The sequence below is a fragment of the Adiantum capillus-veneris genome, chromosome 13, assembly GCF_014529385.1.
Source record: "Adiantum capillus-veneris isolate H3 chromosome 13, ASM1452938v2, whole genome shotgun sequence".
Classification (NCBI taxonomy): domain Eukaryota; kingdom Viridiplantae; phylum Streptophyta; class Polypodiopsida; order Polypodiales; family Pteridaceae; genus Adiantum; species Adiantum capillus-veneris.
This window is the reverse complement of record NC_140943.1, coordinates 42,012,903-42,031,183: the sequence shown is the minus strand read 5'-3', so window position 1 is coordinate 42,031,183 and position 18,281 is coordinate 42,012,903. Positions and strand designations below refer to the sequence as shown.

General features: G+C 43.8%; 1 protein-coding gene across 1 annotated transcript in view; it reads right to left on the bottom strand.

The window, feature by feature from the left end:
- Window positions 1-3,861: 3,861 nt before the first annotated feature.
- ATERDJ3A (DNAJ heat shock N-terminal domain-containing protein) overlaps window positions 3,862-18,281 on the bottom strand; it is a 92,671-nt gene continuing 78,251 nt past the window's right edge. Inside the window, exons 5-7 of the mRNA XM_086526686.1 lie at window positions 5,057-5,398; window positions 4,619-4,963; window positions 3,862-4,517 (exon numbers count right to left, since the gene is read on the bottom strand). Coding sequence (XP_086382812.1) covers window positions 4,230-4,517; window positions 4,619-4,963; window positions 5,057-5,398 — 975 coding nt within the window. The 3' untranslated portion in view covers window positions 3,862-4,229. The remainder of the gene's footprint in view (window positions 4,518-4,618; window positions 4,964-5,056; window positions 5,399-18,281) is intronic.

Genomic DNA, 18,281 nt, shown 5'->3' with positions numbered 1-18,281 from the left:
ATGAGGGGTTTCCAAAACTAGCTCCCATGCTGCAGCAGTAGATTCTGCTCAGGAATGCCAGCGCCTTGGACAGCTAAGATATTTGGTCCTTCGAACCTCAACCTTGACGGATGAATATGCATGTAGGAAAATGCAATGAATAAATGTTAACATACTATGATTAAAGGCATGCTTATCTTGCACAAGGATGGCTATTTTACGAGCAAGAGACAATGAGCAATCCTAATCTGAGCATGTATACAAATAAAGACGAATTTATTCATATGCAAAGGATATATTATTGAAAGAAAAAGACATATTTTTGCCTTCAAGCGCTAGAGAAAGTTTCAATGCATAAATAAAATTCCATAGTCAAATTGTAAACAATAAACAAAAATATTTAACGTGATGTTGGGCAAACTATACAAACTTGTTCTTCAAGTGCAACAAAGTAGATTTCATATGAAAGTGGATTTGACAAATTGGCTTTCTAGGTTGTAGCTCTCACCATGCCTAGAACAAGTATGTCTTAAAGTTTTTGCACTTCAGGTTGGTGACTAGAGTCAAAGTAGGTGTCAATGATCAAATAGTAGGTGTCAAAATTGCTCTTTACTTCACACGAAATATATGCAAAGGGTTTGTTTAAATTAGGAAAGTTTGGCATGTACTATTTAGATGAACCCCTTGTTTTTTGCTTGAATTTTTCATTTGTCTAGCTACGTCTATAGTATGCTATGTAAAGGGGTTGTTTAAAACCATGATGAAGAACACCCTATTTCTATTCTTTGATCCGTCATTTTGGTAATGCAAAAGATGTCCCTTTTCTTGTCTACATATTTCAAGACATTAGATCAGTAGACACTTACCTTTAGGGATATAGCATTACCATTGTGTAGAATCATTGACTATTCTCCCGTCGAGAGAGGAGCTCCTTGCTTACCCACTATATGTGCCCCGTAAACCATAACTCTTGACATACCAAAGTGCGTTTTGAGTAAATCTTCAATAACAATGGTGAGAGAAAGAGGCAACTCCAAGAATTCCATGAATGGCAATGTTCTTCTCAACATTCTTTGTTTGCGCCATAACTTGTAGAAGAGAGGAACCAAAAGTTAGTGAAGTTAGTTTATACTGGTGTGTTTATACAATGATGCATCTATGATGATATGTTTTAGGATGAAACTACTAGTGTTGATTGATTTCATTTTGGAATGATGATTGTGACCAATGATATTCTGATGTGTCAAGATATGATACAAATTGCTTATTCTACTAGCATGGGATACTAGAATATCCCATATGTGGGCAATCCAAGGCAAAAAGTATCATAGTTTTTATCTTTGAGATTTTTTTATATATATTATAAATTTAAGGTGCAATTTTAACCTTCATTTTTGGAAGGTTACCACTTGCACGTAAGTAACATAGCAAGTTAGGTATATGCTTTCTTAACAAGGGAGTATGCACAATCTATATTACTGGATTGTCTTTGACAGATGATATCCAATGCAGATTGATAAAGTTGTTATAAATAATAGAGGCAACTCTATTTATACACGTTGTCTCTATTTTTGTAGCTATTCTTAAGCTAATAAATAGGTTCACATGGATTCATTGAGGGACCCATGTGGAAGGAGTAACAATTTCCCTCAATCTTGTGTCATCGTTCTCTCTTCTCCATCTCTCATCTTCTCTCTTGCATGCATATGTAGCACTCTGATTGTGAAGGTGTGCATGTCCATTCTCTCTCTCTCTCTCTCTCTCTCTCTCTCTCTCTCTCTCTCTCTCTCTCTCTCTCTCTCTTTCTCCATGGTTGCCGTGTAGAACGAGCTCTTAAGGTATATGTGATTGATTTGTTATTTCGTATGTATTTGATGTGCTTTCACAAATTCACCATGTATCTACTTGTTGCATGCACTCCACCCTTTGCACTTCATGTTAGTGGTAATATTTCATGTAATATTGCACAATCTTGAGCTAGCATAACACTATTAGTGTCTTGGACATAGTCCGTTGACTAAGTAGATTTGTATGGCTCTATCACAATGTCATAGCTATGGTACGCGTATTCATTGTTGGATATTCATATTATTGCCACATTATAGCTAGGTGATACCCCTATTTCGTAGGTGGAGGTGTCTTACCATACATACGAAGAGGGGATAGGTAGGTGTAGAGGCCACCCCCAACGGCTCCTGTTTTCCCTACTTCATCGGTACATCATTATGCATTTTAGACGTGATATGGAATCTTTATATAGCTACCATATCACTGAGAGCTTGCTTGACATAGATCCTCGCCCACCTCTATTGACATTGATTATGGAGCACACCACATTATTGCACCCCCCCTGCTACTATTCATAGCTTCTCACACATCACCTAGACACCTGATACTACCAGTAATGAGACTGTGCCTCAAAACAGGTGGTATGATGATGAGTGAAGGCAGCTGTATAGATGCTCCAAGAACAGAGACTACTAGGAAAGACATCTCAAAACCATGCCAGACGCAAAATGCACTCTTACTAGACGTAGGAGACGTGCGAGCAGGGCCCTCCTATACCTATTGAGGACCCTCAAGTATGGCGCACCTATGCTGAGGAAATATATCAGATACCCAATCAGCCTCACATAATGCAGCCCACATATTCGCAACTGACGATCCGCAAGCTCTGCAGTGATGGCCGAGTACTAGGAGCCGTACCAAAACTAGAGCATGGGGAGAGCCTCTACCCACTCTGATGTTTTTATATATGCAGCCAGGATCCTATTTCCTTTCATTGCACATATTTTGAGCAAGCTTTTGGCCAAGGGTCTCCTTGAGACGAACTATGCATACTATAGTGTCATTACACAAGGCGGAGGACCTCACCGACCCTGCCAACCAGAGGACTGTCGTGATTGGTCATATTTTGGGACCATGTTGGAGCCAGAGTTTTAACACTTATGTAGAGCAAGAGGGGATCACATTTTCACAATCAAATGTTTCATAGAGCAAGCGAGAATATAGGGAGATGCTTCTATTGTTGCTTTGTGGATTTTCATAAAGCTTTTGACATGGTTCACTGGAAGAGGTTATTGTAGCAACTCTTATCCTTATGAGTCTCGTCAGATAAAAGGTATGGGGGGTATATGCCAAGTGCACTACTGTCTACCCTCTTGAAATTGAGGTGGGTAGAGCAACGATGGGCATTTCTTGGGAGGACACGATGTGCAAGCTGTGGAGATTGGAGGTAGAGTCTAAGGCACATTCAGCTTGCCCTTGTGCTTGTATAGTTACATTCAAGCCTGCTGGATGGACAGACTTCTCCCTTCAATTGATGATGATGACCCCAAACCAGCGGCACTTGGGTTGCTTTCTACTTGAGAGGTCCAAGAACTGGAGGCATCTACTACAGATAGGGGCTGGGAGAGACCATACATACCAGACAACTAGGCTTCCGAAGTCTTTTCGCAGCGCTTTTTCGAAGGATGTTTTTTCGGTCCAATTTCTTCGAAGGATGTTTTCTGGGACCAACTTCGGGGTGCAACAGGTTGTGAGGTGTACACAAACCATGCCTCAAGCTCGCACAGAGACCGCTAAGCCTAACCAGGTTGCAGGGATGGAACATTAGCTAGTACAAAAAATGGAAAGAATGAATGTGGCAGGACACCTTCAGGGAAAAAGGATTGAACTTGCACTATTGAGGAATGTGGATCATGAATACTGGATCCTATTGTACCTATGTCAACCCAATGATGTACTCTTTTTAGCCTAGCACGATATTGAAAACACCAACTCAGTCAAAGTTCAAAAAGATGTACAGATTGAGCCATGAGTGGTGGTGGATGAGTTCAAAGCTCGTAACCCCTCAAGCTCTTAACTTGTACGCAAAACACATCTTAGAAACGTAGTAGCACGTGCTAAAAACTTGTGAACTAAAGTTGCAAAGAAAAAATAGAGTACATGGTGCAGCATGCAATTAACTGCAATTCTGTCAGATATTTGCTTAAGTCTATATGCAACAGCAAGACCTGCAGAAATACAATTACTCTCATTGCAGCCTCTTAGCACCCAACCCTAATGAAAAGAGAATCATTACATTAAGCATTAGGCCAGAACCTGAAGCCCCTAATAAGGGGAGCAGGTTGTATAGATGGTGCGAGATGTACAACTACATGGAGAGCCTGCTGCCAAGCAATGGGCCCTGTTAAAACCGAGTATAAAACCCTGGCATCCACACTTGAATCTGGATATATCGTGTAGTTCTATACCAGCACTGGATCTTGCACAACTCTTTGTAACTGCAAATCACCACCAAGAATCTCAATCACAAACTTCTCTGCGGTTTCAAGATTGAGAGGCCCATCATAGAAAGCGTAGGTGTCTTTCTTAGGCTTGTAAGCTATTAAAAGAGAGTTCTCCCTCTCTGAAAGAGACTTCTCGAAAGAATTGAGAAAAGCTGACTGCTTTGTTCCATCAATGACACCATAAGAAATGGGCTTCTTTGAAGAACCTGCTCTCTGTCCCTTTCGAATCAACGTTTTTTGAGAAATCTAGAATGCAAACAAGTGCACAGTCTGCATTTAGCCCTCTGCAACCTATTATGAGAAGAACAAATCTCTATACATATACTCATTGTAACTAGCTACCTTACCTCCTGCAAGATCTGTCTCAATCTGTCCCTTCCCCTCGACGACCTGTGAACTCCAATCACGCACAGAGGGGTTTCCTGACCACACACATCCTTGAAATTCTTCTTTGTTAGCGAAGGCACTTTGCTGTCCACAGTTGCTTTTCCCTTATTAGGCCCTGCAGCCTTACTCTTTTTCTCCAAGTCTTCCAAAAGGGCTTTTAACTGTTCTATAGAAGAACTAGCTTGTTCAAGTTTTGAACCATGGCTAAGAAGCTTTGTTTCTCCATTCTCATACACACCTATAATAGCAGGAAGACTGTCAACTTGGAACCTTTTGGCAGTGTTATCAACATCATCATCGGTGACCTGCAAAGATGTAGTATGGCAAAAGCATACTCACTTAATATGGAAAGCACTAATAAATTGTATCAGTCTTATTGAGAGGAAAAAGTGACAAACCTGTATGTCAAAGAAAACAATACGTCCATAGAATAACCCACTGAGAGCACGCCATATAGCTGGTGTCTCCTTTTTTTTGGTAAGGAGCGCAGCTATAGGCCTACTTTCCTCCTCAAAAGCTTCCATCAGAGCAACAACATTATCTAGTTGCGTTGAGAACCTTGGTAGGACATCTATAGAATACTTCTTCAAAGCATTTGCTGACCATTCTCCAGTATAATCTAGTGCAGCCATCTTTCCAATACTCCTTAGAGAGTAAAAGCGTAATTTTATCATCTTTAATGGAATCAAACGTTGCTGCTCACACAATTGCTTCTGCCTTTCACAATCTACATATCCAACCTGAAAAGCAACAAGGCGTAAATTTGTCGTCTTAATGGAATCAAATGTTTCTCCTTAAACAATTCTCTCTCTCTCTCTCTCTCTCTCTCTCTCTCTCTCTCATTTTTTAGGGTTTTGCCACTACTTTTATGCTGTTCTAGGGTTTTGAAACTGTCTTTTGCTGCTTTTTAGGCTTTCAAATTGGTTTTCCACTGTTGTTCAAAGTTTCATTGCTGATTTTTTCTGTTTTTTTAGGGTTTCACAAGCGTTTCTTGTTGTTTTTAAGGATTCTCTTGTGTTTGTTTGCTGCTCTCTCTCTCTCTCTCTCTCTCTCTCTCTCACAAAGCATCGGAGAAGTGCCAATGGCATCCCCACGAGTAAGAAAAAGCACACCTCGCCGGCGACCCACAAAGCCTCCTTCATGCATATTGTAAGGATTCTAGGTACTAATCCTTAATTAAGTACTTAAACTCATGATTAAAACTTAAGAAACTTGAACTGAACTCAGAAACAAGACTCAAAAGCAAGGTAGTACCGTACGTACGTACGGATGCAATCCGTACGGTACGTCCGTACAGTACGGATCCGTACCGTACGGATGCAATCCGTACAGTGCAGTATTTTTTTTTTAAAAATTTGGCCAGCGCGTGTGGCGTCCGTTGCAGTGATAGGGTAGCGTTTTATTTTTTCAGTAAAGCTCTTTACAGAGAGTGTGCGCTTCTGTAAAAGTTGCAGAGCAGGTGCAGAGCAGGTCTGTGAGCGCCTTTCTTGCAAAGAAAACACCATGCCTCGCGAAGCCAACCCCCTCTGGAACATTCACACTAATGTCATTGAGATTGTGAAGACTCCAGGGCAATCCCGATCAGGTACATGACGTTGGCAATGCAAGTATTGTGGGATGCAGAAGACCAGTACGGTCACTCGTGTCGTCAAACACTTGACGGCAATAGGATGTACAGCCAATTGTGGAGCATGCAAGAAGGTGCCGCCTGCTGTAAAAGTTTAACTGATTGTAGAAAAATTTCCAACAATGGCAGGAATAAACAAAGGTAGGGGAAAACAATCTACACAAGATGCTCTTCATGATGCCCTTCTCGGAGACCTTGGGGAGACGGACACTCAAGATCAAACGGTGGGAAGTAGTGAACCTAGTGCACAGGCTCAGTCTAACAGGAAGAGGGCTCGTGTCATGCAAGATGTTGAGGATGTGTTTTCTGAGGATGTTAATGATACGGAGGATGTCACAGGGCCTAGGCAGACCACCTTGCCCTCGCGTGTGCATACTCAATCTTGGATCAAGGAGCGACAAAAGGTGGCGGAGATGGAGATTGCTCGCACTCTTATTGAGTGCAACATCTCCTTCAATGTATTGAGGACTGACCAATGGAAAAGGATGGTGAAGGCTATTGCTCAGGTTGGTCCCACAGATACATGGACTGGCTTAGAGTACAAGAAAATGCGCACGACAATGCTTGATGAGCAAAAGGCTTTGATTGACAGGGCTTTGGTTCCAGTGAAGGCAGGATGGAAACAATTTGGGTGCACAATCATTTCAGATGGTTGGAGTGACATACGTCGACGACACATCATCAACATTCTTGTGTCATCTTGCCTTGGCACATATTTTTTGCGAGCTGTGGATGCAGGGAAGGCAGGGGAACATATCACAGGTCAGTTCATTTACACGCACATTCGGTAGGGGAACATATCACAGGTCAGTTCATTTACACGCACATTCGGCAGGCCATTAGAGACGTTGGCGCAGAGAATGTGGTACAGGTTGTCACTGATAATGCATCAAATTGCAAAGCAATGGGTGACTTGATTTCAGCAGAGTTTCCATCCATAGTTTGGACCCCCTGTGCGGCACATTGCCTTGATTTACTCATGGAGGGGATAGGGAAACTCTCTTGGGTGCTGCCTATTGTGTCTGATTGTTAACCCTCACGGCTCACAGACACCCCATCACCTACGACGGACGCGTATTATGTATTTGGTAGAGTCAGGTATCGGGCTTGTCGGACCAATAGGAAAGGGGTAAGAGTGATCGCCGATGAGAGGCGCACTCTAACTGGGACATTCAAGGGATTAGTTGGCTGAGCATGGGCGCCCAAGTGTGAATGAGGTGAGCTCATATAAAAGCCAACTAAACCTAAAATTCACTCATTCTCTCATTTGTGCAATAGAAGAGTGCTCTTGCTCCATCTCCATCTCCATCTTCTTCTTCTTCATCTCCTCGTGTGTGTGTGTGTGTGTGTGTGTGTGTGTGAGAGAGAGAGAGAGAGGGAGAGTGTGTGTGCGATCAAGCATTACGAAGGCATGGCGGCGACGAGGCGGTTGAGCGCGGCGTAGCGGCGTCTCCTTCTTCTTCGCGGCGAGGAATCCTCTACGGCAGGAGCATAAGGCGGTGAGTGACACACCATTGCCCTCTTTGAGCTTACTAGTTAAACTAGTTGTGTGCTTGGAGGCGTCTGCGGCTCACACACGGTGCATTGGCAAGTCCCTTGCTTCGACAGTGCGGCAAGGAGCGCACATTTTTGGCGCCGCAACTGGGGAATAGCCCTGCACTAAGCCCAAGAGGCACTCTGTGCTTCTTGTATGAGTGGTTTGCAGTAGGAAAGAAGAGGGAGAGGAAGACGTATTTTTTCTGCAAGTTGTTAATTCTGCTTTTCTGTTGCGCACAGTTAGCATTTTCTGTTTTTCTGCTGCGTACATTTAGTATTAGTTAGACAGTTAGCAAAATTCTGGTTTTCTGTTTGCACACAGTTAGCATTTCTTGCGTTTTTTTGCATTTTCTGCATTTTCTGGTTTGCACTGCACAGTTCTGTCAAGTTTCAATTTTCTGCATTTTCTGTGTTTCCTGGTTTGTGCACAGTTAGGCGCACAGTTAGTTAATTAAGTAGGTTAGTAATTAGGTGAACCACTAATTAGCAGGTCAGTAGGTAGGCGAGACAGTAAGTAGGTAGGAGAGGTCAACGCGCACCAAAACGCGTACCCAAAAAAAAAAAAGGTTAAAATTTTTTGCAAAAAAATAAAATAAAATAAAATTTTCTCAAAAAAAAAATCGAAAAATAAAAACGTGAGTGAGGGGGAGGTTAAATTTTTCGAAAATAAAAAACGTGAGGTATAAAAACGGACGGGTTGGTTTGTATAAAAGATAGATCGGGATCGGGATCATTTCCCCAAGCCCAAGCCCAAGCCCAAGCCCAAGTCCAGGCCCAGGCCCAGGCCTCAGTCCTCAGTCTTATGATATATACTAGACTCACTCTTATATATATACCCTACTCCCTCAAGAGGGAATGAGAGCATGTGGGGCAAGTCCTCCACTCTCCTCCCTTCTCTTCCCACTTGCACCCTTAGACTTGCTATTTGGAGCCTAGTTCCCCAGCTAGGAAAAGACTGTTTCGGGCTTTTCTGGAGCAAAATAGAACCAAACGGTGGGCTATAAAGCACAGCGCGTCCCTCCTAGCGATACGCTCGTTTCGAGCTATCACACGGCCCAATCCACGACACGCTCTAAAAAATCTAGCAAAAAAACAAACAAAAAACACGCAAAAAACTAGTCACAAGGTCTCCTAGAGCAACTTTTTGACACCTTAGGGTATCAAAAGCACATGCACTTACGCTCTGGGCGGGTGCTAGAACACGAGCATATTGAGGGTGCCTCTGTTCATACGGACACCCATTACCCATCCTCGATAGGCTCTAGACCCTCAGCGGGGACACAAGGTAGCACCACCCAAGACCCTAAAATAGCCGCTAGTGATTCCTCCTCCGACTCAGAAATCATGGAAGCATACCCTACCCAAAACACTGAGAGAGAAGGCCATGCACCTCCCGAAGCTCCACAGCCTAGTACTAGTATGTTTAGCCGTTTCATGGAAACATTAGGTAGAGCTACTCACTCGGAACCTGATGCAAATGAAGCACACGAAGGGGGTGGGGAAGTGGACTCTCCTTTCACATCGCACATGGACTCCACACCCCCAAAGAGTGTCCATGTGGATATCCTGCCAACTTCTTACCAAGAAGGCCCTGTTGAGCTGCCTCCTTCAGAAGTTCCCTCTAGAGTACCGTTGGTGACAAGTAAAACCACGGGGAGCAACATTGCTTCTACCTCACAAGAAACCGTTAACACGTCAACTCTAGAAGGATTGTTCATTAACGATCATTGGACATACGACCTCCACACTGAGGTGTTGACGGATCTACACTCTGGCCACGCCTACCATGTAGGATGGATAGAGATTGTACAATCCACCTCTAGTGCCACGAGCATCGAAGATCAACAGAAAATGATCTGTAATGTTATCCATGGCATTATTCAATCGGAAAGGCAAAACCGAGGGGTAAATATACTCTCAACTGGCCCCATGAGATTTCTGGATACGAGCAAGGCTCAACAGCCTACTCTATCACAAATGGAGACTCCTCTAATGAGCCCCATGGACCCATCTTACGTCATTTCACCTGGGTCTCTATGCAATCTGAGCCTCCGAGCGACAACTTTAGCTTCCCTAACTTGGCTCAACCCTCTATTAAGGAAAACACAGTGCTCACTCCAAGGATAAGCCTGACAGAGAATGTACCGATGACATCTACAGTTAGTGCAGTGCCACTAACTAGTGTCGTGGTACCTAATATGGGGCCTCGACCGTATGTGCCTCTAGCCCCTTATGCACACATAGCCCCCACACCTCCAATTGTACCACTTGTTTATGCTCCTCGAGTGCCGCTCCCTAGCCCTTATCCGAGTGGACCTATGCCCGGTTATGTTCCATATCCTGCATCATCCACACATATGCCAAGACCGGTACCCGTCCCTCTCCCACATATGATTCCAAGAGTACCTCCACCGGCCCTACCTCCTCACATAGGTGACTTGGCAGCGTTTGCTCAAACCATAGGTCGATCTATCGCGGAAAATATGCGTCATGCATCTGATAGAGAGCCTAGAAGTAAGGCAGTACAAATTGCCAAACTCACGCAAAAATTCAATGGGGACGAAGATGCTAGAAAACACATTGAAGTGTTTGAACAAGTATGTGATTCCTTAGGGGAACGCAACGAACTACATAAGTGCAATGCCTTAAGCTTGACATTAAGTGGGAAGGCTGGAGATTGGTATAGAACCCTAAGGGTGGACGAGAAAACAATCTACCCTACCCTTCGAAGGTTGTTTCTAAAGGAGTACATACGAGAAGGTGTGCTTTGGGGTGTAGCATCTCAGCTACAGAAGGCCGAACGTAAGGAAGGAGAGTCAGTAAGGGACTTCATTAGTCGTCTAAAGCACTTAAACTCTCGTTGCCCTGTAAATGAGCGCTTCAACATTAACCAACTGCTTGATCGATTCATCCGAGGGTTGAGGAATGAAGGAATCTATAATGGACTAGTGATTAGAGGTATCACAACCTGGGAAGATGTCACTGCCAATGCAATCCAATTAGAGGACAACTTGATGATAGCAGGCATGAGGGTGTCTACTGGCACGAGATCCACTAGCTCACAAGCCATTGAGTATGAACCCATGACTGCAAAGCCCATTGCCAATGAGCCAAAGGTATTTGAGACATTCTTGACAGACCTCACCAAGGCAATCCAAGAGTCTCTTAAGGATAATCGACCCTCTCAAAATAGTCACATGTATCCAAGAAGGGAGCAACAATGGTGTTCCATTTGCTTGGGTCCACATAGCACTAGTGAGTGCCCTACGTTTAGAGTAAAATTTAATGGAACTTGCAACGCATGTGGTAGGTATGGTCACCAAGCTAAGGATTGTTTAATGATCAAACGTATGATGGCAAATAGACCACCTGTAGCCTGGACGGATGCACCTCGAGCTCCTGTATTGATGCCTGCTCCACCTGTTGAGCAACTACCGCAACACATGGTCCCTAGATCTCAAAATGTTGTACAAGCTACACCGCTACCACCTCCTGTGCTAGGACCGCAGCCCCCGCATCCAAGAGTCGCCCCTATGAACCAAGTGGGTTGCGAGCCATCAAATGCTTATGCAGATGGCTATGAGGAGGAAATAGACACTAGTATTGCCTACGGACTTGATACATTGGAAGAGTGTCCTATATACTACATGGAAGATTGTTGGGGGCAAGTCAAGCCGGTTTATCAAGCTGCTGCTCTCGCATCCAGAGGTCAAAATATCAACACCCAGGCTAGGAGGCCACCTCTTCAATGCTACGAGTGTGGTGGACCACATCGAGCAGCGGAGTGCCCTATTAGGCTGCAAAAGAATGCTGCACAGATGCAAATGAATCAAGGGAGCACGTCTGCAATGCCAATACTCACATGTAATCGTTGTGGCATAGATCACTTGATTGCCCAATGCCCCTATAACCCAAATGCGCCTAAAATCACACCCCTAAATTTGGTCGAAATTGCTAGTGTGACGTCGCCAATACCACCCGTCGCACCCGCTTATGCGATTACACAGTCCATGCTTCAAGGGCCAGGCCATATCCTCGAAGAGAGAGATACCGCGTCAGTTATCCAAGCAAAGAAAAAGAAGACACGAAGGAAGAGATCGCAGAATACGGGAAATTCAAAGCCAAGTTCCAAAACAAACATAGGAACAGGAGATGACCCCATGTATATGAATGACCTCGAGGATGATTCAGATTCAATCGAGACAATGGAGACTAGAACCAATACCACAAAGAGAAAGACCGACAAAGAAAACCGTAACATGGAACCAAATGAAAACCGAATAAGAGAAAACCATAAAGAGCCTCTGAAAACACCACAAGTGTTTCCAAATCCAATCCAAGACCCCCAAGATAAACCGCAGGGGCAAAAAGGGAAGAATCGTAAAAAGAAGATTGGGACGTACCCAAACCCAGTAGACGAGATTGAGCAGGTGAAACATCTAAGAGGTTTAGTGGAGGAGACTCAAGGGGAACTAGAACCAGAACCCACGCATGTCAAAATTCATGACACAGTGTTTCCCACGTAAGTTCATCCACCCCACATGAACCATAGAACGTTAGCCATATCTAGTATCATCCAAGAAGGGAGTGAGGACGGGACATCAGAAAGTGAGCATACACCCTTCTTGTTGGAAAGGATGTTTAACGAAGGAATACCTGATCCCATTGAGGAATATGAGATTCCATCCTCACCAGTTCCTAGTCAAGGACCTACACCCTGCAAAATGCCAATGAATGTTGCCAAACTAGTGGACTTCATGTCTTCTGAGGTCCGAACCACGATCATAGCAAAGCTGTATGGAGATCCTGAGTTATTCCTTGCACTTCGAGCATTCCTTAACGGAGAGCTACGAACGGGATTACCGCAGTTTGCGCAACCAAATAGGCCTGACTCGATTATGATTGATGAGGAAAATCATGTGCAATCACTTGACTTAGATGGACACGAGTCTGTGATCGAGGTACCCATTAACGAATTAGGGCAGTATTTTGAAGGCAACGAGTCTAATGCGACCCTATCCATCACTACCAAGGGATTAACTATAAAGGGAATTCTTGACGGTGGTGCGGGAGTTAGCATCGTTACAAAAGATTGTTGGGAATCCATGGGAAAACCCCGCCTCAGTGTTACTAACATTGTGGTAAAGATGGCAAATGGTACCATAGCCAAACCTATGGGGATGCTCAAGGATCTTAAGATCAAAGTTCTAGGACACAAGGTACGACATACGTTCATTGTAATGGATTTCTCTGAACACCTTATGTCATATGAAATGATTTTAGGACGACCATTCATGAGGGAAGCACAAATGGTTCATGATTGGTCTAAAAATCATGTCTATTTGCAATTCCAAGACTCTGTCCTTAGAGTGGATTTGGTGACTGGTAAGGTACACCCCTTAGGGAGTAAAACCATTATTGATCATCGCTCTGACACCACAGTTCACTCGGCCCCACTACAATATTGTTACACTTGTAAGAAGGATACAGACATTGGCCAAGATTCTCCTTATATGGATATCCTACCTGGATGACTGAGTCGGACAATGTGGATTGGGTCCACCTAGCAGCAACCATAGACACTTGGGGAAATAGGGAGACGACCTGGGTAACACCTGAGGGGGATGAAATGCCTATACCCTTAAATATGCTACAAGCAATGCATATCGCTTCCGACAAGACTCATCCTAATGTAACGAAGAAAACATACAAGTGGGTCCCTAAAGCTTCTTTAGTGACCATAACTAGTGCTAAAAAACAGAAGCCTTATAAGAAACGTACCACTCGCTCCAAGAAAAGTAAGAAAATGTTGCGATGGATCCCTAAACGACTATTGGAAGCCCAAGGCTACTATCAAGGAAATGATCAAATCTGGGTGTCAAAACGTAGATTGTGCTCTTACCTATCACCTGACCCAAGTGAGCCCAATCCCGTAGCTCCAAAACGAATCAATGATCGTGGAAAGAAAAAAATCACAGAATGCTACAGACCCGCTCCCGAGCTAGTTTGGGTACCAAAGAAAGAACGATTTATTCCACCTAGCTCAGGAAGGGGGGAGTCTCATGAAGCTTCTAGCTCCTCATGTAATACATCCATAGAGGTAAAAGCTTCTACACAGCCTCCATCTATAGTAGTGGACCTCCATGAAGCTACAAAAGAATCCACACCTCCCAAAGTTCAAGAATCACCTGATGAACCACTTCAAGTTCGATCCTCGGAGAGTACCTTACCACCCTTGCAGCTTGACGAGGCACCTAGGGTAATAGAAAACTACTGGCAAAAATCCTCACCTATTACCAACTGGAATAATTGGTTTCAAAGGGTGACAAGCTCATTTCAAACGGTATGATCTACCCAAGGAAGGGGGGAGTGTTTGTGGACATCCATCATTCACTTGCTTCCCTCTCAACCTTTCTCCCTGACCTCTATATCTCCCAATCTTAGGGAATGTACATATAAAGCTTTATACTCACAAAAAAAAAAAAAAAAAGAGAGCAAGAGCAATTAGCAAACGAGTATGCACATTAAAAGTCAAAACATTGACTCAGACCTACACATGTCACATCTGGTACACTGAAACAGAAACCTATGCCATAAAACACCTTTGATCCTCATCACTTGAGTGATGGAGGGTAGGTAAGATTAGTACGATAGGAGTGTTTCTGTTTTAGAGTTGAGAGATTAGCGAAGTTCTCTTTTCCCACTAATGTGCCTCCTGGAGGTATTCCTTTTGTTTCCTAGTGTGTACAAGAGCGTGTTGCTATTGATAGGATTTGGACCTTCATGGAACCTTTCTCTCGTTCACACTTCAAATCAAGCGCGACCATCAACACAAACAGGTGTTTTATGTCCATTAGCATTGCCCTTATCTTTTTGCATCCATGTTTGTCTGCTTTGATTGTGATTGGTAGCATAATATTCAGCGCATTGGCTTAGTATCAAACATTTAATTCAATGTAATGTTTTGTCATAATCACTTGTCTAGGTTTAAAAATCAAGCAGTCCGACTAAGCTAGTTTGACCAAGCTAGGTATTAGAAATCTTCTCTTAATACCATGGGGAATGCCTTCCTAATAAGCAATGGTTACTTAGGTTCTTAATCCGATTTAGGCAGCATTGTATGAAATGTACTGGGGCTTTCTAGTGGGCTTAACCCTATTGACCTTTAGCTTAAGTATTACAAAGGGAGTTTACTAATGTGATGAGCCTGGGGAGGGTAACAGTGTTATATGACCCCCCAAAGTTACAAAATTAAAATGCTGAAAATGAACAAACAAAAAATCAAAGTGCCACAATGTAAAATTTTAAGCTGGAAGAGAAATCCCTGCTTAAATTGGTACTACACTCACATGTATCGCCTATGGTACTAGAGCCCTAGAGGTTCTCAGTGTGGGCGCTTTTCCTTGAAAAGCAAAAAACCCAAGGCATACAAAATAAGCACACACATCATAATTGAATCAATGTGAAAAGACTTTGGGGGGTCAACGAAAAGGTAATCAGTCAGGCGATGATTTCATGAGAAATTCCTTTTATCGTAGCTTAACTACAAAGTCTTCTAGGTATAGCCTCTAGTCAGCCCTCGAACATGAATACTTGGCTCTCGCGATTAAACAACTTAATTGACCACTGAAAATTAAGAAGCTTACCCATGGTATTAATATTCGATCTCTAGTGCCTTTCGAACGTCAAATTAGCGACCCCAGAATTGTTTAATTTTTTACCTTTACATCTGTTTATGCATTTGATTACATTGCAATTTAATGTTCATTGCTGACAAATTGTTTGAAATTTTTTTTTACCAATCAATGTGTCTACCTAAAACTGCATATGCTTTTTAATCACTTATGAGAATGCAATTACTGTGCCAATGTTGTTTGATTTTGCAGTGACTGAAGAAGGCTAAGGACATTCATCTCAAATGCTCTTCCATCTCGACGAACGAGCTTCAACTCAATAGCTTCCGAGGACGGAATCTACATCAGGAAGGGGGGCATGTTAACCCTCACGGCTCACGGACACCCCATCACCTACGACGGAAGCGTATTATGTATTTGGTAGAGTCAGGTACCGGGCTTGTCGGACCAATAGGAAAAGGGTAAGAGTGATCGCCGATGAGAGGCGTACTCTAACTGGGACATTCAAGGGATTAGTTGGCTAAGCATGGGCGCCCAAGTGTGAATGGGGTGAGCTCATATAAAAGCCAACTAAACCTAAAATTCACTCATTCTCTCATTTGTGCAATAGAAGAGTGCTCTTGCTCCATCTCCATCTCCATCTCCATCTTCTTCTTCTTCACCTCCTCGTGTGTGTGTGTGTGTGTGTGAGAGAGAGAGAGAGGGAGAGTGTGTGTGCGATCGAGCATTACGAAGGCACGGCGGCGACGAGGCGGTTGAGCGCGGCGTAGCGGCGTCTCCTTCTTCTTCGCGGCGAGGAATCCTCTACGGCAGGAGCATAAGGCGGTGAGTGACAAACCATTGCTCTCTTTGAGCTTACTAGTTAAACTAGTTGTGTGCTTGGAGCCGTCTGCGGCTCGCACACGGTGCATTGGCAAGTCCCTTGCTTCGACAGTGAGGCAAGGAGCGCACACTGATGCAACAAAGATCACCACTTTCTTCCGCAAGAAGCACCAAGCACTTGCCATCTTTAGGAGCCACAACCAGTTGGATATGGTACGGCCTTCAAAAACCAGGTTTTCCTATATGTATTTGGTGCTCCATAGGCTCTTCAAGCTAAGGGATTCCCTGATGCAAACAGTGGTGGATCCCAAATGGAGAGACATGCACAATTCCCAGCAGGAGAACACTAAGCACATCCAGAGGCGTGTTCTTGATGAGAGCTTTTGGACAGAGGTGCAGTCTCTCACGGTGGCTTTGCAGCCTGTTCACGTGTTGCTGCGTGTCACGGATATGGAGGGGTCCACACTAGGGCTGGTTTACCATCTATTCTTGCAAATGAAGAGCCACATTAGAGAGTGTCCTTCTTTGTCTCAGCAGCGGTATGTTTCCTTGATTGCATCATTGACAATTGTTGGCAATTGTTTTTTTTTAGATAGCTCGGACCTGCTACACTGAGATGCTTCTTTTTTGATGGATGTCTGCAGACGAGATGACATACTGGCTATTGTGGAGAGTCGGTGGACGTTCATGAGCCGTCCTATACATGGAATGGCTGCATGTCTCCATCCTCTCTACAAAAAGCCAGAACTATTCCATGATAGAGATTTGCTTGCACTACGCGATTCATACATCTCGTTGAGGTATGACGAGGACACACAACTGGAGATTGATGCTGAGATGACGAGCTTCATCAACAGCTTAGGTCCTTCCTTTGTGCGGCCTGTGGCACTGAGATAGGAGGCCACCAAGTTTCCTTTGACTTGGTGCAGAGCTATGGGAGACAGGGTCTTCCCGAGCTTACGGATCTTGCATTACGCCTACTTTCGCAGGTAAATACGAAACCTAAACCATTGCCACTTTTGCAGGTAAATACTAAACCCTAAATCATTGTAATTTCCCAATTGAAGGATTGCTTTGCGGGTGCTTGTGAGCGCAACTGGAGTGCCTACTCATTGATCCACACCAAAATACGCAATAGGCTAAGCACTGCACAACTAGAGAGGTTGGTTTACTCTAGAGCCAACATGAAGCTTGTGCGAGCCTACCATGCTTTGGGGACACCAAAGCAGGTAATATTAAATATGTGGTTTTGTTAACTTGTCGATTTTACTTATGATGATATGATCGAACTCTTTGTAACGTACGTTCGGTTTTTTCTATGAGCAGGTAGATCCCACGCAGGTTAAGATGGTGCCTGATTCCACTAAGAGAACATTGAGCAACAGACGAGAGATGAGCAGGAGGAGATTCTTCAACTACTTCATAGAGAGTTGGAGAGTGTGGATCGACGAGTGACCAAATCGCGAGCACGGGCATACAATATTCCACTCCAAGAGCGAGCTCCAGATCCAGATATTGCACGACGTGAGAGCATTCGCAAAGGAAAGCTTCCTGTCCGCAAAGCACAAGTGCGTGCAAATGAGGCGGTTCGTCTCATTCACGCCACAGAGGAGGAGGATCTTGAGGATGTTGCAGAGCAGCCACAGGTGTCTATGGTTATGGAGCCAGAGTACGACGACGAGGGCAATGTCTTGTCATATGGAGACATTCTCTCCTCTGCAGAGAGCTCATCTTCATCCGATGATGAGTTCTAAGCTAGTTGTCTTGGGAGAGAGAGACTTGAGTCTCTTGACTGAGGACTCCATTGGGTTTTTTCTAGTATTATTCATGCTATGTATTAGTTTTAACTTTTGGCATTTGCACCTTGCTAGTTTATGAGCTTTTGTAGTTGGCATCAGACATTGGTCATGATTGCTATGTCATTCTCATTGGTCATGATTGATATGCCATTTTCATGCCGGGATGATTGTAGTGTTGAGTTTTGTATTTGCAGTATTTTAATCA